At 32.4% G+C, this 22,233-nt stretch overlaps 2 protein-coding genes and 1 pseudogene across 5 annotated transcripts in view; all 3 read right to left on the bottom strand.

Annotated features, from left to right (window-relative positions):
• LOC103848169 (lysine-specific demethylase JMJ25) overlaps window positions 1-5,410 on the bottom strand; it is a 28,452-nt gene extending 23,042 nt beyond the window's left edge. For 3 of the 4 annotated variants that reach the window (XR_004456273.1, XM_009125133.3, XM_033287651.1), the window contains exons 1-3: window positions 1,064-5,410; window positions 836-902; window positions 22-553 (exon numbers count right to left, since the gene is read on the bottom strand). Coding sequence is in view for 3 of the 4 variants with exons in the window: in XM_009125133.3 (XP_009123381.1) it covers window positions 22-546 (525 nt within the window). In the remaining variant the exon portion in view is untranslated. Of the gene's footprint in view, window positions 1-21; window positions 554-835 lie in introns of all 4 variants that reach the window. The other variant, XM_009125131.2, reaches the window with a different exon arrangement.
• A 1,028-nt stretch (window positions 5,411-6,438) lies between these two features.
• On the bottom strand, window positions 6,439-8,265 carry LOC103848172 (annotated as a pseudogene).
• A 6,801-nt stretch (window positions 8,266-15,066) lies between these two features.
• Window positions 15,067-22,025, bottom strand: LOC103848173 (CSC1-like protein At1g62320). Its single transcript, XM_033287652.1, has 11 exons — window positions 20,611-22,025; window positions 19,788-19,943; window positions 19,575-19,710; window positions 19,384-19,485; window positions 19,173-19,292; window positions 19,019-19,099; window positions 18,593-18,933; window positions 18,257-18,502; window positions 17,752-18,076; window positions 16,887-17,120; window positions 15,067-16,728 (listed from the first exon to the last, which is right to left on the bottom strand). Exons 1-11 carry the CDS (start codon window positions 20,925-20,927, stop codon window positions 16,498-16,500), a joined length of 2,289 nt encoding a protein of 762 aa, XP_033143543.1. The 5' UTR covers window positions 20,928-22,025; the 3' UTR covers window positions 15,067-16,497.
• Between the last annotated feature and the right edge of the window lie 208 nt (window positions 22,026-22,233).

The following is a 22,233-nucleotide window of genomic DNA, read 5'->3' as shown; positions in this document are numbered from 1 at the left end:
TGACTGAGAAGAAGTAGCAACTGTGTCATTTTCAGGAATGTTGGAAGCTTTCCTTCTTCGTCGGGATGATGCCTCCTTCATCTTAGAAATCAGGTTAACTTCTTTTTCCCATTCCAGGTCTTCTTCAAGTTCTACCTGGCGTCTGTAGAACTTTTTTCTAGAACTCTGATTCTCTAATATTGTGCAATCATCCTCATCTTCAGATTTAGCATCAACTTCTTCTTCCCTATTTTCCACGGTGTTCCTCCGCCTTGTAATCCAATCACTTAGCATGATATCATCATCAGAGCGTTTCACATCTTCGCTGCTTCTTTTGTCGTTGGTTTCAAGCGCTAAATCGTGATCGTCTACGGAATGCTTCCTTTTCCTACAATAGACTCTCGATATCGCAGGCTTGGAGCTCGTCCAGGCCTCATCATCTCCCCTCCTACTGGTAGAACCTTTGGACTTGAACAATCTAAAACTTCTCTTCTTCTTGGTCCACCAAGAATAAGTTAGAGATTTCTCCATCAGAAGACTGTAATGCTCCACACTCACACTGCCCATTTTTTCGCTGCAACAAAAGAAAAAAAAAAAAGAGAAAAACGTAACATTTTTTTTTATTTTATTTAACAAAAGAAAAATTCTAAAGTTTTTCATAATTAATTTCCACATGACTCGCCACAAATAAGAAAAAAAAAAGAAAAATCTACGGTTTACGAATTTGATATTTGAATTTGAACCCAGAACAAGCTACATTCGTGTTCATGATCACAATTAATAAAAGGTTCCTTAATAAAACAGAGAGATATATCCATCGACTCATAATCAAAGCCGAGATATAACAAATGTTTACCCGAACGCGTTGGAAGCAACGATGATTCTCTACCGAAGCCTAGATTCCAGCTAGAGAGAGAATTTAGCTGATAAGATTTAAACAATTCCCAGAAATTTTTTTTAGAGTTCTCAAACTTTGCAATTTAACTTAATACAAAAAGTTAAGAACACTTTTCTTTTTCCATTTTCCTTTTTAATTCGATGGGCACGGAAATAAAAGAAGCATCATACTAGTTCATAATCTCACCGTTACATACGTTACTCTACTCTAACGCCTTGAGCCAACAGGATTTGTCCCTGGTTACCAAACGAACACGTGACAAGTCATTAATAATCTTTTTAATATGTTAATAACTCTTTTTGTTTTAAAATCCACAGGTTTTTATTACAATGAGAGAGAAATATAAATGAGGAATATAAAGATCTAGTTCTCATTAATATGATATTTGCTGACTAGAAACACTGTCCTAATTAAAATTACTTTATTTCATTTACCAATCATCAAATCCATAAAAAAAATCAAGTCAAAATTATATATTATTTTTTCGGATTTACTTCTATTCTAGTCTAATTTTGTTTGCATCTAAAGATTTAAATTTGTATTCCTTCGTTTGACCAAATTAATTTTGTTTTCTTTTTTTAAACAATAAATACCATTTATCCAAATACTTCTAATAAAAAGGAAAAATATTTTGGAAAGTCTAGCCATAAAACGAAAAAGAAAAAGCAAAATTGGATAAAAAAGACACTTTTACCCTAGGTTTGTCCCTCTGGTATTTTTTTTTTCTTAGTTAGTTGGAGAAATAAGATTTATATTAATGTTAATACCATAATACCTTCAAATTAACCAAATTAAATTTTCAATTAAATACATAATTTAGTTTAATTATAAATTATTTTATTTTTAAAAAGTAAAAAAGTAAAAAAGCAAGAAAAGGTAACACGTTTACCCTAACTATTTTCTAATTCTCTGATCTTCTCCGCCTAAGCTTTTAAAGCCCTTCAATGGCGATTTTGGCTTGAGGAGAATCCTACCTTCTTCCTGATTAAGCTTACCTTTGCTATTGTTTTGATTGAATATTCTCTGGTTCGGTTCCTGAAAATCTTGTGGCTCTAGGATAGTTTTTAAGTTTTCTTAACAGAGTTTTTAATAGTCATATATTTGGTATTTGCAGACATTCGAGATAACAAGCAATTCTTCATAGATCATCCTGGTGCAGTTCCAATTACTACACACCAGGTATTGAACAGACATCGAACAAGGAACTCTCACTTTCTGATGATGATATCATGCTAAGTGATTATTGGAACATCGTGATGGGTTTTCTTTGCTAACTAGTAGTATCTGAACATACATCGAACAAGGAACTCTCAATTTCTGAAACATGCCATCATCTCCAATACTTGATTTCACTGATGCTTCCATTTCTGAAAACAATATCTGAATCCCAGAGTGAAGAGATTGAAATTGAGGCAAAGGTTCAAGGTATGAATCTTATGCTACTAAGCAGGCCGGATTTGGGCACATCACTAAAAAATTTAGAGGTTATATATAAAAGATATATGCTCTCAAAATTGTGAAAGAATTTTTTTTTTATTACAGTTCTTTAGAAATGTTTATAGTCCCTGGGAAATCTCAGATCTGGCTCTGCTGCTAAGACTGATTTATGTTGCTATAAGTGATTTTTTCTCCTAATCTTATGGCATGTTTATGTAGGAATACTGCCATCTGAAGTTGATGTAAATAGGGCAGTAAGCTACTGTGATGACTAGAAACAATGTCCTAATTAAAATTACTTTATTTCATTTACCATTCATCAAATCCATAAAAAAATCAAGTCAAAATTATTTATTATTTTTTCGGATTCACTTCTATTCTAGCCTAATTTTGTTTGCATCTAAAGAGTTAAATTTGTATTCCTTTGTTTGACCAAATTGATTTTGTTTTCCTTTTTAATACAATAAATACCATTTATCCAAATACTTCTAATAAAAAGGAAAAATATCTTGGGGAGTCTTGCCATAAAATGAAAAAGAAAAGGGAAAATTGGATAAAAGGGACACTTTCACCCTAGGTTTGTCCCTCTAGTATTTTTTCTTAGTTAGGTGGAGAAATAAGATTTATATTAATGTTAATACCATAATACCTTTAGATTAACCAAATTAAATTTTCAATTAAATACATAATTTAGTTTAATTATAAATTATTTTATTTTTAAAAGTAAAAAAACATGAAAAGGTAACATGTTTACCCTAATTATTTTTCTAATTCTATGATCTTCTCCGCCTAAGCTTTTAAAGCCCTTCAATGGTGATTTTGGCTTGAGGAGAATCCTACCTTCTTCCTGATTAAGCTTACCTTTGCTATTGTTTTGATTGAATATTCTCTGGTTCGGTTCCTAAAAATCTTGTGGCTACAGGATAGTTTTTAAGTTTTCTTAACAGAGTTTTTAATAGTCATATATTTGGTATTTATAGACCTTCGAGATAACAAGCAATTCTTCATAGATCATCCTGGTGCAGTGCCAATTACTACACACCAGGTATTGTCTTCAAACGCTTAGTCTCACCATGAGTACCAGGTTCTTCATGAAAAGAAAATGGTCTAATATTGTTAAGAATTCTGCAGAGAGAAGAACTGAAGTAACTGAATGTAGTTCTAGGCATTATAAAAATCTCACGTCAAGGTTCGTATATTTGCATAACCTCTTGTAAAAGAGTTGAGTTTTGCTATATTTTAGGGATTCTGCAGTATGTGAAGGCAGTGTTTGATTGAGCCATAAACTGATAAAAATGGTGTTTCAGGCACCAAAACAGAAGAAGAAAAAGAACAATAATCGTTGCATGATCTTCTGATAAGAATCTCTAAAGACTGGGAGATAAATAAAAGGAAGAAGAAGAAGAACATATTGACAATTTAATTGGTCCCCACTAATATGAAAATTAGACGTTAAGGGTGACATTATGAGTAGCTTTTTGTATAGTTTCTAAAAAAAAGTTGTGTTGTTGTGTCTGTTACTCTTTGCTGGTGAATCCTTTGAGTTCACAGTGTGTTTTACTCTTGCCATGTAGACTAATCTCACTCTTCTACTTTGTTCTTGATGGGATCACTATTTTGTATTTATATATTAATCTAATTGGATTTGCAATTTGTGCTTCTGTTTTTAAGTTGTTTATCTTCTGCAATGATGTTAGAGACATCATAGCACCAGTTTAACGGTTGTTGGAATCGTTTCTTTAAAGGAGCCAGAATTTGAAAAAGTAATAGTATAATTTTAATGTCAAAAATAGGGAGATAACTCAGTTTCATTGTCAACCACTCATCACTGTAACTACACATCCATTCACCAGATTTAACGTAGATTAGAACCATGTTGTATTGATAGAGAAAAGAGATGATTATGTTGATGAAGAAGAGAGAAACACAAACAACGAAGAGAAAAGATCGTGGGAGAAGGAAAAAAACGTGGGAGAAAATATTCTATGAGATATTTAGGGAAGATTTAGTTTCGATTTAGGAAACATCTTTAACCGAATATGGAAGTATCCATATTTTCGGATTTCACGTAGAATATATTTCCTACCTAACTCAGAACACAGTAGTGTAGATGTGTTCTTCCTTAAGCGCCACATAAGGTAAAAAGCAGAACATGTTATGGCACATAATATAGATAAGGTATATCACTGCGTTGTGGTTATATGTCGTTACCAACTGTAGGTATACTGAAGACATCTTTCTTTATTATAACGTTTCGAAATATAGCTTGGTTAGAATATATAAGAAATGCTAGTTTACGTTGTATATCCAAGATATATCTATGTATAAAACTTAGTATCCGATTTCTAGACTAAGTAGATGACCGGAATGAGTATTATAACTGTAGCCAGAAGATAAAATAAAATCTGATTCCATTTAAAAAAAAAAACTTTAAGACATATATATTTTCATACTTATGTTTTCAATAGTTTTCATATTTTTTAATATTTTTAAAATTTAATTTACTATTTTTTTCATAAAAAGGGTAAAAGTTGTTCGGGATTGCCCAAATATCAGAAGTATTATTGTGACAAATAAAAGTTTAAAGTGTCCTATTTTTCTAACTAGGGGCAGAATCCCCGCGCAAGCGCGGGGTTATGGACGTTGGGGGTTCTTTCTTAATGTGTCCATGTGATGACTTGTTTGTGAATTTTATGTGTTGGTGTGGTCATTAATTTTCAAGGATTTGTATTGTAATATGGTTGAGGTATGGAGATGAACTCTAATACTTGTTTTTTGCAATTGGTGTTGTGTATTTGTTGTGTTGGTAGTGTAAGTTTATGTTATGTTGTTTATTTGATGTGCTAATTTTTTTTAAAAATCATTTTTTCCAGCTTTGAAAGGATTTTCTATTTACTTTTATTATTTTCTGTAATGGGTGTAATGTATGTGAAAAATGAATATGTTAGGTTTAAGTGTTTGTCGACCCCTATACGTACAAAAATATACCGCTAAATGTTTTCTAAAACATAAAATTGTACGGTTTGGATTTTCGTTTGATCCACCGGTGCAAACAGGTCGTGGGCGGAATTGTTATTATATATAAATATGTGGAGATGCTGTGGTCTGATGTGGTCTTCGACTTGCGAATATTTGTAAATTTATAAGATTTAATGTGTCCTTTTGTTAATGATTAAATTGTGTTAGCATAGTAGCTGTATTTGTGAGAGTTGCTTGCCTTCTATGCTTTTGGTTACGGTGATGTCACTGATTTTGTTCGAAGTCTTTTCTCTTGCTCATAAGTAGCTGCAAAAGTATGTCGGTAAATTGTTAAATTTATGTCTGTGTATTTTAGTTTCTGTTTAGCTGATATGCCGTAAGTGTCGTTGAGTTTTAGTTGAGCTGATTGGTATGAGATTATTTCTTTTGATGTTTTATTTGAATGGTTAGGAAAAAAGGACATGTGATCGTTAATGATTTGTATGCAGCCTATTTAGGGAAGCTATTGGTGTTTTGATTGTGTGGGGTTTGTGATTTCTCTTAAGTTTAATAACAAAAGTTCTGAAAATTGTTTGATAAAGAAGTGAAATAACATGCTTGTTCACGATATTCTGTATTGCATTTTTAATTATAAAGAAGAGAATATGTGGTGAATGTTTGGTTTTTCATTGTGTTAACTCAAAGTAACGCACTTTAATACTTTTTTAAAATACCTGTAAATATTTGTATCTATAACGTCTAATATAACATAAAGCGATTGAGTTTTTTTGTGGTATTTTAATTAATTTTTAATAGTCATATCTATAGCTAACCTTTAATCAGTGTGTAAATTTGTTTTTCTTTTCCTTATCAATGGTGGAAATTTGTTTTTCTTAATGGTTTATAGCATTTACCTTATAATATGGTTTTGATTGTCTTTTTTTGTAAACCGAATTTTAAAATGAGTGCGGAATAGTTTACATAAGTTTCATTTATATATTTTAGCAAAAAAAAAAGTTTCATTTATATTGTAGAAGTTGACGTCGCATAAACTATATTTTGATTTATATTTTTTTAATTATGGGTTCGTTTCATTTCTCTGAGCGGAGCTATTGAAACACGAAGAGTGGTCCAATCAAGCTTCCAAACGATGTTTAAGACGTACATGATGATACTATTGTTCCATTAATAAATGTTTCAAAGTGATAATATTAGTGGAATGAGCTAACAACTTTTTGAACTGAGGAAATCCCGTTATAGCTTTGTTTATAATTCTTTCCTATAGCATTCATCTCCAGAATATAAGCACATGTTTCTAAAAACTCTTGCAGCGTTGACATGAATCAATGGAACATCAAGTGCTTCCACGAGTCTTCCCATCACTCCAAGCCTAAGAGCATGGAGGCAGTTGCCTTTGTTCTCCAACACAAAGCATCGCTATCACCTCTCCTGCAGCGATCCTCACGCATCTCTGATTCCCATTGTCTCTGTGTGTTTTAAAGAAAATGTTGAACAGCTCTTTCAAAACACCACCAGTTCCGCCAATTCTCTCCCGAGCTTCCGTGTCAAGCGCAAGGTTGGTCAATATCCCTATCCCGAGCTTCTGCAGATTCGGGTATCCCGCAGCGTGTCTTGGCACATCCCTCACGTTGCTCACTGTGGAAACAATCTCTGAGATCTCTCTCTTGAGGCACTTCTCTGTGTTCCTGGTCGTGCGGGCTAACATATTCACCAGCGTTTCAATGTCAGAACCTGTGACCTGGCAACGCCTGCGTTCTCATCCCAAAATAGAACTTGGTCCACGTGCGTGAAATCAATAATCTTCGGGAGAAGACCCCCATCATTTTCCACAATTATCATGATCTTTGGCTAGCTTCTTTAGAATCAAGAGTCCCAAATTGTTAAATCTACAGAAATCGTAGTGTGGATTATGGTCATGGAACACTTTTTTCTCTCCAATCTCATGAGGAGATTCACCTGATGATCTCGTGCTCTCTAATAATGAAGAAATAGATTCCATTGCAGCAGAGATCCCAGCGACTCTTAAAGAGAGTTCTGCTTTTTGCCAGGGAGTTTCGATAGTATCTCAGCAGCTGATCTCATAATCTCTTCTTCTTCCAGATCTTTCCAGTTCCAATAACCCAGTAACAACAAAAAAAGTTAGCAACATTCTGATTTGTAAAACCTTTCAACAACAAAGAAGTTGACTCTGATCTTCTAAAGTGTCTCCTCCGAGGACTGTAAACTATCTAAGAATCCTAACTCCGATAAGCTGCTCATCAGAAGAGTTTGATCCAAAGAGCTTCATACCAAAGCTCACAATATCCATCTTCAAAGCATTAAAGATACTCTCATTAACACACTTGGAGTAAGAATCATACAAAAACCTCTTCATAGATAGTAACACCAAACTCACACCCTCTAGTCACAAACGCTGATTCGCCATTCCCTATAGGCAAGCGAGTAGAATATGTTGAGAGCCGACTGTCTGTTTCTCTTATCCGTATCTCCTTTCTGAACGTCTCCGTAGTTGTGCCTCGAGCTTGTAAGACTACTAAGCAACACAAGCCATTGCGGAGAGAAGCTGGAGCCAGTAGAGGAGGCGTTTCACTGTGCTGGAGATGAAGAACCATCTCGCGTAGAGGCACGTCTGAGTTCTTCCACGTGGCCGCTTTGCAGTCTCTTGTCACCGACGTCGTTTCTCTCGATCGAATTCGTAGACATCTAAGAAGCTGCTGATCCCGACGCAGGCAATGGTCCATCGTGGCTTGGTGCTGCCACTCGAACTCATGGCTTATGTTGAAGATTCTGGCGCCTTTGACGGTGATGTCCCAGAAATCGGAACCGTAGAGAGTGATTGCGAACCCGCGGAGAAGCACCACCGTGGCTCAGATAAATCCTAGGGTTCTGATTCCGGTGGGGATCGCGAGTTGGAGAGCGAATAGCATTAGCTTCTTGTTCGGAGTTGGGAGTTGTATCTGAGATGAAGGGTTTCATGGAAATCAAAGGTTACTTTCTGTTATTCAGAGGAGACTGAACCGTTTCAAACCCCAAATCTACATTGAAGAAGAAGAAGAAGAAGAAGAGATGATGAGGATCTGACGATGAATCCTCTTAACTTTATTGGGCCACTGGAAAGAAAGTTAAGAAGATAAGAGGCTTTCACAATCAATTATTGGGTCATGGGTTTTGTACAAATTAAAACATAAAAGTTAGTCAATGAATTCAATTTCTAAATCGCTAAAACACAAAACGCAACGTAGCACAAATTTTCTTCTGTGTGGGGTCCACAACAATGGACACGTGTCCTTAAGAGGAGAGAGTAACTGTGGCATTATAATATAGATTTTTTCAGAGGAAAAATCGTTCAAAGAAAAAGAACGAAAAAATTAAGTCAAAATAGGACCGGTTCTTATTATGTCAGAACGATTACATCATACGTTACACAACGATCTTGACCAAACCAGACTGTCGAACAATAAGGGTCTTGACCAAACTAACGATAAGACTTAAGTCATTCCTTCACAGGTGTCAACCAACGATGAAATTTGTGCTCACGTCTGGTACACATTATCCAAAACTTTATTTATGTGTTCTCATCACTTCATATGATTTAATTAAAAAGTATGACATAGATTTTCATGACATGTACCATGTTTTTTTTTGTTTAACCAGGGGTATCCGAACCTATAGATAGCTCCATTCTAATCTTCAAGAAAAAATACAGTCTACGGTTAGATCTTTTCTCTGGATATGCAAATGGATCATAAGCATAGACCTATATATGTATTGGTGTCCATGAATAATGTGACTTTGTTTCGCATAGTAGGTGAATCAAAACTGAAACATGTCAGCGTCTCAAACTCCTCCCCTTACCACTTGACCACAAGATCCCGGATATGTACCATGTTAATCATTAATAAATACTAGATACTAATCTGCGTTGTGTGTCGAGTAAAATAATTTATTAGTTTATATATTTTATGTTGTACTATAAAATTTGTTTTATAGTTTTTTCTAGGTAAAGACATTTATATATCCTTTCGGATTCAGTTGATTTATTCGGATTTTTTGGATTTTTAGAGTTAGAATTTTGAATTCTATTCGGATATTTACAAATTTTGGTTTGGATTTGGTTCAAATCATTGCGGTTTCGATTTGGATTCGAGTTCTAGTACCCATTTAATTATGTATTTTTTAACAAAAATCTAAATATACTTAAATCCTCCAAATCCAAAAATAAAATAATATAAAACATAAAAATTTGAATAATGTAAGACTAAATATTTAAATTTACATAAAATTAGTTCAATTCAAATATTTGGATGGAGAACAAATAAATATTTTCAGTACTTTGAAAATTTTCTGTTATTTTTAGATTTTTACTTATGACTATGTTGATAATTTTTAGATATTTTAATATTTTTTGAATACCTAATAGATAAAAAAAATTGAAATTAATTAATATATTTAAGTATATAATTGTGAGTTAGATATTTTTGGTATCAAAAATATTTTAGTTTGGATAAGATTCAGATATGGTTGTCTGGATATTCAATTTTTAGATCCATCTATCTGGTACTTAATCGTTTTTTTTAATGGTTTAGTATTACTTTCAAATCTATTTTGGATCGGTTCTTCGGATCAGCTATTTTGCCCAGATTTCCTTTCTTCTAATAATATAAAGAAAAATAAAATAAATGTAAAAAAAATATTGTGGGCTTTTTAACATACATAATTATTGTACTATACTTTAAGACAACCAATAAAAATGGTGGGGCATCGTGTCAATATTGTTGGGCATGTTGCAAAACTGACGTAGTCTATAACCAATAACTTGTATTTTCTTATAAAAATATTGGTAAATATAATAAAACATGATACAATCGAGAGTGATAAGTGTTAGAGTTGCGTGGAAAATAACGTGATCTCTTCAATCGGCACTTGAATTCTGTTTTTTTTTAATCGATTTCATGAACTTTTTTTCTTTTAACGCTTTTCTGATTTCTGATTTTTCTACCGATCTGATTATGTTTCTAATTCTTGGTATGATATGAAAACTACATAAAGAAAACTAATATTTGGCTAAACTAAAGATCCGACTTTCTGTGTGGTATTTTTTTACCTCAATTTCCTTAATTCATAACTAATCACAATTATTTATTGTCTTCATGTACATAAACTTCAACTATAGCTAAGTTTGGCAACATACAAAACTTTCAACATATGTGTACTATTTTAGTTGTGAATTCTTTTGTAAACTCGAAGAGATGTTAATCAAAAGAATTTAGTAAATATGTTCATGTTTTGCCAAAACTACTTGACGTTATTGAAGTTATTGATATAACATACCAAAATTGTTTTTTGACCATATTGCCCACTCATAACAAAACATAAGAACACAAAAACTTAGTTAAATTTACTAAAACTAAGAGAGAAGACTTCTCAAGAAAACTTAGTCAAATTTATAAAAGATCAAAATTGAATTGTAAGGGAAAATTAAAATTTTTAATCTCATGAAAGTTAAAAGTTATATCTTATGATCTAAGAAGACACATTAAATCATATGACTTAATATTCTTGAAGTTACTTAACAGCTTTGAAAGTTAAAAATATACCATAAAGTTACTTACTCTTGAAAATCTAACGCAGAAGACTTCTCCAGAAGACTTCTTACTTCTCATTAATTTTAAAGTTTTTACTATTAATTGTCAATTTCAAAACTAACTATGCAGACTTTGTGAGATAGTGAAAAGACTTCATCTAACAGTAAAGAAGACTTCTCGGGAAATCTTCTATAAAAAGTCAATCTTCTGACGAACTTTGATCAAGTGCAAAACTAACTTATTTATCCGAGAAGATTTTTCGTTTTTTTTGTTAACAAAGAAAAGTTAGAAGTCTTCTCGTTGGAAAATACTTCTAGAGAAGTCTTCTTCGCGAAACAGATCTGAAAAAAAAACTCAAATATCATCTTTAGATCAAGTGAAATTCATGTTTAACTTTTACAAGCACACATAACTTCTTAATTGTAATTTTAGTTTATATTTTGTATCTAATTTAATAAATTTTACTCTATATATATAGTAGTCCATACAAATCCACACCTAGTTTATATTATATTACAGACAGTTTTTTTAATAAAAAAGTTAAAAAATAAATTAAATTGAATTAATATACTTAACCCAAAAATAAATATCAAAAATATTTTTAGCTTAATTTTTACTAACATTTAAATATATAAAAGTAAAATATTTTTAAGGCAAAAGAAAAAATTAATGAATATTTTGTGATTTTAGTTTTTACTATTCAAACCCCTGAGTATTTTAGTATTAATAAATTTGGATTTTCATTTTTAATTAAAAATATCTATAATTTTTCTTTCTTATGCACATATAGGAAACCACCTAATAAAATACATTATAACAGACTGATTTTCTTTTCCACCTAACTTAAAAAAATTTAAACTTAATCAATTTAAAGGTCCTGACTTCCATAATACATGTTAATATTTTTTAACCAATAAGGCATCCTTTACTAGATTAGATCTGACATCCTTTAATATATTAGATCAATAAGGCCTCTTCTACTCTAGTTTAGGTTTCAGAACTGGCATCCTTTAATAGATTAGATTTTTTATTTATCGTTTATTGTTGTCTGAAAACGATCGATAAGATCTTGCCATAGCATTTTGCTTCTAATGCTATTTAGTATTTTTGAAAATAAATTAAATAAATATTTTTTACAAACAAAAAAAATTAGAAAAATAGTAACTACTCATGAAATACCTATATAAACTTGGTGGTATTTTTCAGTTCTAAAAACGTTTAAATCATAATTTCATATTCTATTCTACATAAAGTAAAATTGGCATTCTACCAAGTAGAATTGAAATCCACTTTATTCATTGAATATACGGATATTTAGAATACGTGATCTACATAAATAATAGTACTCTAAAAATATTTATAATACACATTTCGCGCTTAACCCATCGCTCTAAAATTTGTAGAAATCGGAATCTACAGATTACTATAAATCTAAAAACCTATAGAAACCGAGTTCTACAGATTTACTGTAAATCTAAAACCTGTAAAAATCAAAAAATATGGGAAGAAAATATTTTATTCAGTTTCTATATATGAAAAAATTGATTTTTCAGAGAAAGTAAGAAAATCATGGTATTTGAAAAAAAAAAATCAGTTCTGAAAAATATGTGAAGAAAATTGGGGTTTTGCCAAAACTAACCCACAACTTGATTTTAACCCCAAATCTATACCCAAACTTGAATCAAATGCAAAACTAACCTACAAACCTTGTGAAATTACAGCTCAGCCCCTTGTGACCAAACAAAAAAAACAGAAGATATTTTTACGAATATAGCCCTAGTAAGTCGTCTAAGTTGTCTGAGATGTTGGAAGTCGTCTGGACAACTTTAAAGTAAGTCATCTGGTGTAGCTGATCTTAAAAATAATTTATAAATTTCTTAAAAAATATTTTGATAAGCGAAAAATTAAAATCATGTAATTATAAACAGCTAAGTGATATATATTAAAATATAACAAAATTGAATTGTTTTCAACATAGATGAGTGTAGGTAGTGAATCATAAAATTCTTTGGTCTAGGGTTTGGGAACATATGTTATAGTATTGTATGTATTCTTAGGGTTAGATTTTGGAAAGCTTGAATGTTTTTTTGAAAAATTAATTTTTTACCTATACGTGTTTATTTTTGTGTATAGTAAACACTTTTGAAGTTTAATTTGATTTTATGAAGTGTTTAGCTAGTTAATTAAGTTTAGGGGTTATGTTTAGGGTCTAGATGACTTACATTTCAGCCGTCTGGTGAAGAAATTAAAACAGACGACTTATATGTAAGTCGTCCAAATATTCCCGCCTAAAATTTTTAAAAAAATTATTTTCCCACTTAAATAATTCAAACCAGACGACTTACTTGTAAGTCATCTGGGAAGTCTTCTATTTTAGTTTCCCGCTAAAAAAAATTTAATTTCCCGCTAAAAATATTAAAGTCTTCTGGACGACTTACAAGTAAGTCGTCTGAATCAAAAATATTTAACCTAATTGAATTTTTTGTCTCCCTATATAGAGAGAAATTGACACATTCTCTCTCCTCCTCTCCAATGGCTGCAACAAAAGTGTAATGTTTATCATTCTAACACTCTTCAACCTCTCTCTAATCTCTTTGACTTGAAAACACCAAACTTTATACGAATTTTTCAGTTTTGTCTCATGTATTTCCTACTAATCTATCTCTTTTGCAGGTTTTTAATCAGATGGTACTCATCTTCCACTAATTTAAAGGTAGATCTATTAATTTTAGATATGTATTTTTGTGTGTTCTAAAAAAGTAGATTTATCTAATCTTCCACTCATTTTCTCTGTTTTTAAGTCATTTGAATGCAGAATGATCTATAATAGTTTTGTTTGTGGTCTGTTTTGTGAATTGCATGTCTACTCTTTTAGTTGTGATTTTTTTTGTAAAATCAGTAATAATGTTTCCCAAGATGTAATACATGTGCTAACAATATGTTTACACATTTAAAAATCAATGAAATAATAGATTTCAGTAGCCTTTTTCTTATCTTTGGATCTCTCATATGCAATAATAAACTCCAATGGCCTTTTTCTCATCTTAATAAACAAGAATGTTGGTAGCTTCATATTGATACAACATTTTAAGAAGCATTTTAACCCTTCTTCCAACTCGTAACAATAATCATCATTAGTGTCTATATAACAATAATACTTAAGAGATGGAAACAAACAATAGTAACAAGTCAAGGCATATCATATTTTTTATTTGAAAAACTTAGTCAAATTTAGTAAAACTAAGGGAGAGAACATATTTTGTAAATATGTGTTTTACATATCTTGAAGTTACTTATCACTCTTAAAAATACAAGTTTTTCAAAAACTAGCGTAGAAGACTTTAAAACTAGCGGAGAAGACTTCCATGGAAGTCTTCTCGGATCAGTTAGAAACTTTAATTAATGTGAATGTTGGTAACCTCATAAATATCATCAATTAAGTTATAAATTTCATTCAGTAGCCCAAATATTCATTAAGGAACATGAATTAACAAGAAAATGTTAAAAAGTCTTTATAGTTTTAGAGAAAATTGACGCAGACGACATCCACGGAAGTCATCTAGTAGACTTCCAGAGAAGTTGTCCATTTAGGTCGACGCAGACGACTTCAATCTAAGTATTCCAGACGACTAAAATATAAGTCGTCTGGTCAACGCAGAGGTTATTTTTGTAATTGACTTTGAAATCTGTTATTTGAGACGACTGAAAAATATGTCGTCCACTTTTGTTTGGTTAAAAAAAAACTCCAAAAAAGCTAGACGACTTACATTTCAGTCGTCATAGGTTAGTTTTGCATTTGACTAGATTATTTCAGAAGTTTGACTTTTCTGGACGACTTACATTTCAGTCGTCTCGTAAAAATTAAAATATCAATATTTTTTAAAACTAGACGACTTACAATTAAGTCGTCATAGGTTAGTTTTGCAATTGAAAAAAACTTCAATATTTAATTATATATAGACGACTTACAATTCAGTCGTTCGTCAGGATTTACGAGGTTTGACCAGAATCTCGGAATAAAATCATGGACGACTTACAAAACTAACCTATAATTAAATCATGTAAGTCGTCGGGCGGATGACTGAATTTTGGGTATAATTAAATATTGAAGTCTTTTTTTCAATTGCAAAACTAACCTATAACGACTTAATTGTAAGTCGTTTAGTGTTAATAAAATATTGATATTTCAATTTTCACCAGACGACTGAAATGTAAGTCGTCCGGAAAAGTCAAACTTCTGAAATAATCCAGTCAAATGCAAAACTAACCTATGACCACTGAAATTTAAGTCGTCTAGGTTCTTTGGAGATTTTTTTGTAACCAAACAAAATCAGATGACATAACTTTCAGTCGTCTCAGAAAACATATTTCAAAGTCAATTGCAAAAATAACATCTGCGTTGACCAGATGACTTCTAGGTAAGTCGTCTACAGCCAGAGACGAACAGATCTGGAAAATAAACTTGATTTCATACTTTAAATTGGTGAGATAACTTTCTTAGCACACATAAGGCTTCTACAAGAACACAAAATCTTAAACGAAAGTGACCCACCCAAAATCGTTAGCTTCTTTGACTCTATGAACCATAAAAAATGTAGAATCAAAATCTTGGATTTTTTTAGCTTAATGTGGAGAGAAAGTGAGAGAGATGTTGTGTTTAGTTCATAAGAATGGAGAAAGAAGAAGGGTAAATCGATTTTGGGAGCATTAAGAGCTTCAAATTGGTTGTTCATGGTGGTTAGGGTATTGATGACAATGACAATCTTGTAATTACTTGAAGATGATGAGGGTGAGAGAGTAAAATTGTCATTTTCGAAAAGAAACAAAAATTGATGGCATTTTCGTTAATTATATGAACTTGTGGGGTGAATAGGGCATAACTAATTTCCAAAAAAAAGAGTTAGTTTTGTGTTTGACTTTGGGTTGTATGTTAATTTTTGCAAAAAGCCCAAGAAAATCTTTGGAAATCTACACGTTTAGGTTTTTCTTTTATTTTAATTATTTTAATTATTCATTCTGTTTTAATATTTCAAAATTATTCTATAATTTTAATTTTGAATTTATAATTGAAAATAAAAGAATTATTGATATTTTTAAAATAATTAGCCTAACGGGACATAAAGTATATGAGTAGTCTAATGGGACATAGTTACCATTTTTTTGGTCTAAAAAAACAATTTTTCCTAACATCTTTTATATGTGATATTCCAAAATAAGATATCAACTTCTGTTCACATATCCAAATTTAAAAAAAAAAACTTCTAAACTCAAAATGTTTAAACCAAAAAATAAATGACAAATTACCAATCATGGGAAGAGATTTTTTTCAAAAAATTGGTCAAATTTGTTTTATACAATCATGTATTGGTAATGACAACAAAGGCAAACAAAACAATGACAAACATACAAAACCGTCCACAACAATACAAACAAAAAAAAAGATTTCTACGCATTGGTTTTTTTCTTCTATACTGAATATAACATGGGTTGTGATTTACTCGTTGTGATTTACTCATACATCAAGGCTCTGGTTATGTGAAGGTGGCTCCGCTACTGTACCTGAGTCAAGTCGATTAGAAGATACTGGTTGTGACGGGACATTATTCGCATTGCTGCTCATCACAGTGTTTCTTTGAGAGATGTTTTTTTTTGGTGTAATAATTGAGACTGATGTTTGGTCGGTACAACTACACAATTTTCGTCGTCCGAATCCTCGATTAATTCCTCATGCAGGTCATCTTCGTACTCTTTGTCTTTAAAAACTGGATGAATATATGCGTTTTTAAGAAACCTTTTCAGATTCAAGTTCGGTTCTCTTGCTCGTTCCATTGAATCCTTAATCATAGCTTCCTGTAAACAGGTGCGAACAAGATTCAATAACACATACCAAACCGAAGCAGAATCAAGCTAATCAAATCTACTGTCGGTTGACATAATGGGTATGCTATCTTTTATCTTGGTGATATAAGAAAAGTGAACTGAAATGATGTGGGAGTTATCATACTAACCTGCAAAGGGTTGATGACAAATACTGATTCGTAGCGGTCTTTGCAAAACCGGTGAAAACAGAAGGTGAGAATCGGTAGAACGACGAGGAAAGGCGTGGACTGAGCTTTTCCTTTTGTGCTCATTAAACCAATCAAAAGTAATTGTGAAATTATCAATGCCGATACTATACGTCCATGTACGTCTGGCCAATACGCAGCCGCGCTCTCATACTTTTGATTATACACATTTATGATCTGTAAGAAACCGGTTTAGCTAATAACTAGAATACAAAATATATATTGGTTCAAATCGACCATCTCCAACAATTTTGAAATTACTTTTCAATCCTAATTCAAAAAGTGAATGAATCATTATTTTAGAGAAATTCTCTAAGATAACCCTTTTTAAGTTTTTATCACAAAAATAACACTCAATGAAAAAATAAACAAAATAAATTTTATTAAAGGATACAAATGTGTTTTTACCCTAGGGTTAACTCATATAGACTTAGAATTTAGAGTTTAGTGGTAGGGCTTAAGGGATAGAGTTTCAAATTTTTAAAAATAAAAAATAAATATTGAAAATTTCAAAATAAAAAATGACTATTTTAGTCATTTTCTTTCTTGAAGATTATTTTTGTGACAAAGACTTAAAAAAAAATTATTTGAAACAATTGCTCTTTAGGTAACTAAAAAAACCAATAATTTTTATGGATTTCAATTCACATTAGTTAGTCTAGTGCGGATTCGCAGTATTCAGAAGTTAAAAAGACAAGAAAAAAAAAACATTACTTGTCATTTTTCTAAAACCAGAAATCACAACTAAAGTAACTAGATGAAATTGTCCGAGTACTTAACAGAAAAAGAGTTTGTTTTCTTTTTTTACCTGATGACGGAAGATGAGGTAAGCAAACCCAAAGAAGAAGATGATGAAAGGAAGTAGAACAGGTGTGACAGGAGCGTAGACAAGGCCGAGGAGGAAGTAGAGTTGAATCCGAGGCTCGTTTACATAGAAATCAATCTGTCCTGGATCCATTGCTTCTTCTCTATCTTTTTCGGTTTTCACCAAGAACAAGTTCTTCAAATGAAAAATGATAAATGCTTTAAGCCTAAGAATCTCTCCTGCCACACCTGCCCAACCGTCAACCATTATATATGTTATAAAGAATGTTGCTTTTATCGGAATCGCTACTCCAACCGTCCTTGGAATCCTAAAAACAAGAACATGAAAAGATAAGAAACAAGGTTTTTAAGAGAGTAAAACTGTGGTTGATACTAGAGAGAGAGAGAGAGAGAGAGAGAGAGAGAGAGAGAGAGAGAGAGAGAGAGAGAGAGAGAGAGAGAGAGAGAGAGAGAGAGAGAGAGAGAGATATATAGATTTAGAGCTTTACTGATCCGCAGATTGTTTTAGGAAAGAATTTAGCTGTTCAAATGCAGATCCGGTGATTATGCTACCGAGGAAAACATTCACAAGGTTGAATAGATAATATCTGAAAGCCGCTCTTCTCTCTAACGATGAGATCGAAACAAACCCTTCGAATTTCGACATGATCATTAAAATCGTTGGCAGAAATAACAAAAAGAGCTTCAAGAAGATACCCGGAAGAAAACCTTGGATCACCGATTTAATAAACTTCCTGCATACACACACAAGATTGATCGAACATTAGTTACGCATAATTCTCATTTCCAAATGCTAAGCAAGAAATATTGAGGAATGTACTTACTTTTCGACGAGGGGATTTAGGAATGGAGCAGATTTTTTGATACCTTCGATACTTGCGAGGGATTGTACAAATGCGATTGGGATGATGAAGAAGAAAGTGAGGAAGAAGAAGGCAACGTGCATTACAAGTCTCCTTACCGTGAAAGACACGTAAGGGATGGCAAGGTTTGGCCAATACACTTCTCTTGCCTCGGGAGCCCATTCGGTTAACCACGCGGTTGGATTCTTTGTCTGTTGAGTCTGCGCGCAAACTGCAGCTCCCCAACGCGTTTTAAACAAGACAAAAGCTGCTGGCATCATACCTTTCTCATCTTTCTTCACTCTCTTCCTTTCTTCCAATATCTGCGGGAAAAAATCAAAGTTACTGAAAATATGAAAACCAAGAACCGAATGAGGAACCTCTATAAAAAGAAAAAAAAATACTTACTTGGTCGTTTAGTTTATCGATCTCAGCTGTGAAATGATCCATTGCATCTACTTTCTTTCCCCATAGCCCGAGAAAGCCTAACTGCAATGAAAAAGATTTAGACAAATGGTATTTTACCTATACCTGTGCTTTCCGGTTTCTCCAAATATTTTACCTTTACCCTTGGCCTTTGTTCCTTGTCTCTTGTATACTTCAAATGGTAATAATCAAACCAGTTCTGCATTTTCTTCTTCTCTGCTACTAGTCCAGCCAATTTATTTGCATCGTATACCACCTAATATATAATAAAAAGGGGCTTACCATAACCAAGAAAGTAGCAATATAGACCAAATTAAAGATTAATTCCTTTAGGAAAATAAGCTAACCTGATTCATAAGATAATGGTCCGGGTGGTTAACCATAAAGAATTGCTCCACGTTGTCACTAACTAACTCGTGTGAGTCCGGTGGTATATTCCTAACCAGAACCTGTCATAATGCAGCCAATACTAAAACATAAATTTTCTTGTATATATATTGTGAAGATCCACTTTACAAATGAAAAGAAACATATATACCGTGAATTCATCCGCACGTCGCTCCTCGGATTGGAGAAATGCTAACCGCATTGAAGCTATGTTCTCATATTCCTTCAATAGAACATAGCAAGTCCAGAATGTAAATGCGTACTCCATCATCAGATGAGCCCAAAACCTTTACCAAAACCAACATACTTTAACCGCAAGGGTAATAAAACGTAGCAAACTACACATTTTCTTTCTCTAACGAACCTGTCTGATCCACGCTCGACATTTGATATCGAAAGCTTATCGATATTGCTTGATTTTACATCATGAAGTTTTGCTAGCTGCAAGCCGTTGCTTGTCCAGTTGATGGGAACCAGAATCGACCATGAAAGTAATGCGACTGGGACAAAAATCTTAAGTCTGAAAAATAGTAGAAAACATTAGAAACAAAGCTCAGAAACGAGAGGAGATTTGGGGACGACTGATGCCACACTATCTAGGATTTCTTTGCTTGTAGTCACTAGTCAGTTCATTTCAGTTTCAGAAAACAAAGCTCAACAAACTTGTAATTCTTAAGACACATTGTGGATGATTAGTTGGAGTGCATATGTAAGAAGAAAATGTAATGTAGGTGAATTGGTTGTAGCTATAAATTTATTGTTATAGATTTTTTGCAGAAATTTTTGATGTTGTTATGTTGGTTGTAGGCGTAAGTTTTTTGTTGAAAATACTGTATTTTAAAATAAAATAAATATGTATTTATATATAAATAATTATTTTTGATTAGTTAATTATTATTAATAAACAAAATATAAATTATCAAGTTTACTATTACTTAATGTCTTTAGCAGATTCTACCGTCTAAATAATACAGATGTATGATTTTTTGGTTAATACACATGGAAACAAGTTTCTTTGGGGTCTTTAGAAAAAAAAACTACATAATGAATAGTAAAAATCGGTATAGTTCTGATGAAGATTTTTTTTTTTTTAAATGATCATAATTGGTTAGGTTTGATGATTTTAAATATATGAAATTAAAGAAATGAAATAAAATCAACCATTCATGTAAGTATATGTTGATTACCCAATCAAGTAAATCCTCAAGTAGACAGCAGAATCAAAACCAGCATGATCAATAAGTTCAGACTCTGGCATCTTTAGCGCAGCGGGCATCCAGTTCAAGAACCGAATGTAAGAACGAAAATCCAAGTTCACAATTTTGCTCACGAAAGCACCAGGGTTCACAAGAGGGCTGCTTCTAAGACCTTTCAAGTACCACTTGGGGAAATAAACCCTATCATTGAATGGTTGGATCCTCAAGATTGCAAATAGCAAAAGCAATATCAAAGCAGTTATAATGTTAATCGCAGCTGCTACTCCAATATCTGCTAGTGTCGCCATCTTCTTAAAACTATAACAAACCTTCAAAAATTCTCTTCACCTGCAAAATCATGAGGGTTTAGACTATACATTCAAAGATTAGATTCTCAGATTTAGACATTTGATATGAAATGTTTTTCTTTAAATCAGAATATCTAAAGACTGATATCGGATCTTGGAGAGATTTAAAAGTTTCAAACATTATATAAATAAATCAATAACAGTGACTTGATATGAGACTATAAACTCAAAGATTAGTTTCCAAATTTTGACATATGGTACGAACATTATTTTTAAAATTGAAATATCGAATTTAAAAATCGAATTTTCAGCTATTGACAATTTTTTTTCTTTCAGATTTTGTAAAGTGTCAAAGAAGTTTGACACTTTGCATAACCGATTAGATCAAAAATCTCACCTTAGGAAACCTATTAGCCAGAAAATTATATCCCTCTCGTTGACCGAAAATAATATTTCTCCAAGAAAAAACATTGCAGAAGCCAAACCCGTGTTTACCTTTCTATCTTTTACTTTTACAGTTTACAGAAACAGAGAAAAGAAAGAACATAGTATAGAAACAGAGAGATCGGTTCGGTTCTGTTTTAACAACATACAAACTGGGAAGATAAAGAAAGGGACGTCATGCCGTTTTTGGCTGATACAAAATCTGTAAATACACGGAGAAGACGAAGAATACCTCATGCGGTTGCTAGAGGTGGTCGGCCACTATTCGTAGACTCTCCCGAGGGTTATAAAATTGTAACCAAGACTTAATTTTATTGGCTTTATATTTGGAGAAGTAAACACACCAACCTGATTTTTTCATATTAGACTGTTTTAGTCACTTTCGCCAACTGTGATTTGAAATTTTAAAGAAAATATTATTTGCAGAACTAACAGAAAACTATTGAAATGAGAAAGTGATTGCAGTTATCCATCATGTATAACATCTTAATTTGATGATGTTTTGCACCACGTGTACTCAGGCCCGTCTAGATTTTCTTTTAAGACTACTTTACAAGACTTCTCTGCTCAATGTCGCGCTGCTAAATGAATGTCTTCTTCATGTGAAGGATACTCAATGAGCAACGCTGATACTTCTGATTCAAGTAATCTCTACTCAGTGTGCTCAATGGGAGTTTCTCAAGATCAATTGAACCACCTAAATACTATGCTGAGAACTGAAACATAGAATGTGCCAATTCTGCAAGGAATGTAACAATCTGCTTCCACAATAACAGAAAATTTGGCTCAGGTGATTCGTCAACAGCACTTAGATCATGAGTTTCACTAGCAATATCGTGACTATGGTGAAGCACCAGAAAAC

Source organism: Brassica rapa, chromosome A03 (assembly GCF_000309985.2).
Source record: "Brassica rapa cultivar Chiifu-401-42 chromosome A03, CAAS_Brap_v3.01, whole genome shotgun sequence".
NCBI lineage: Eukaryota > Viridiplantae > Streptophyta > Magnoliopsida > Brassicales > Brassicaceae > Brassica > Brassica rapa.
The sequence above is the reverse complement of the archived record's forward strand: the minus strand, read 5'-3'. Positions and strand labels throughout refer to the sequence as shown.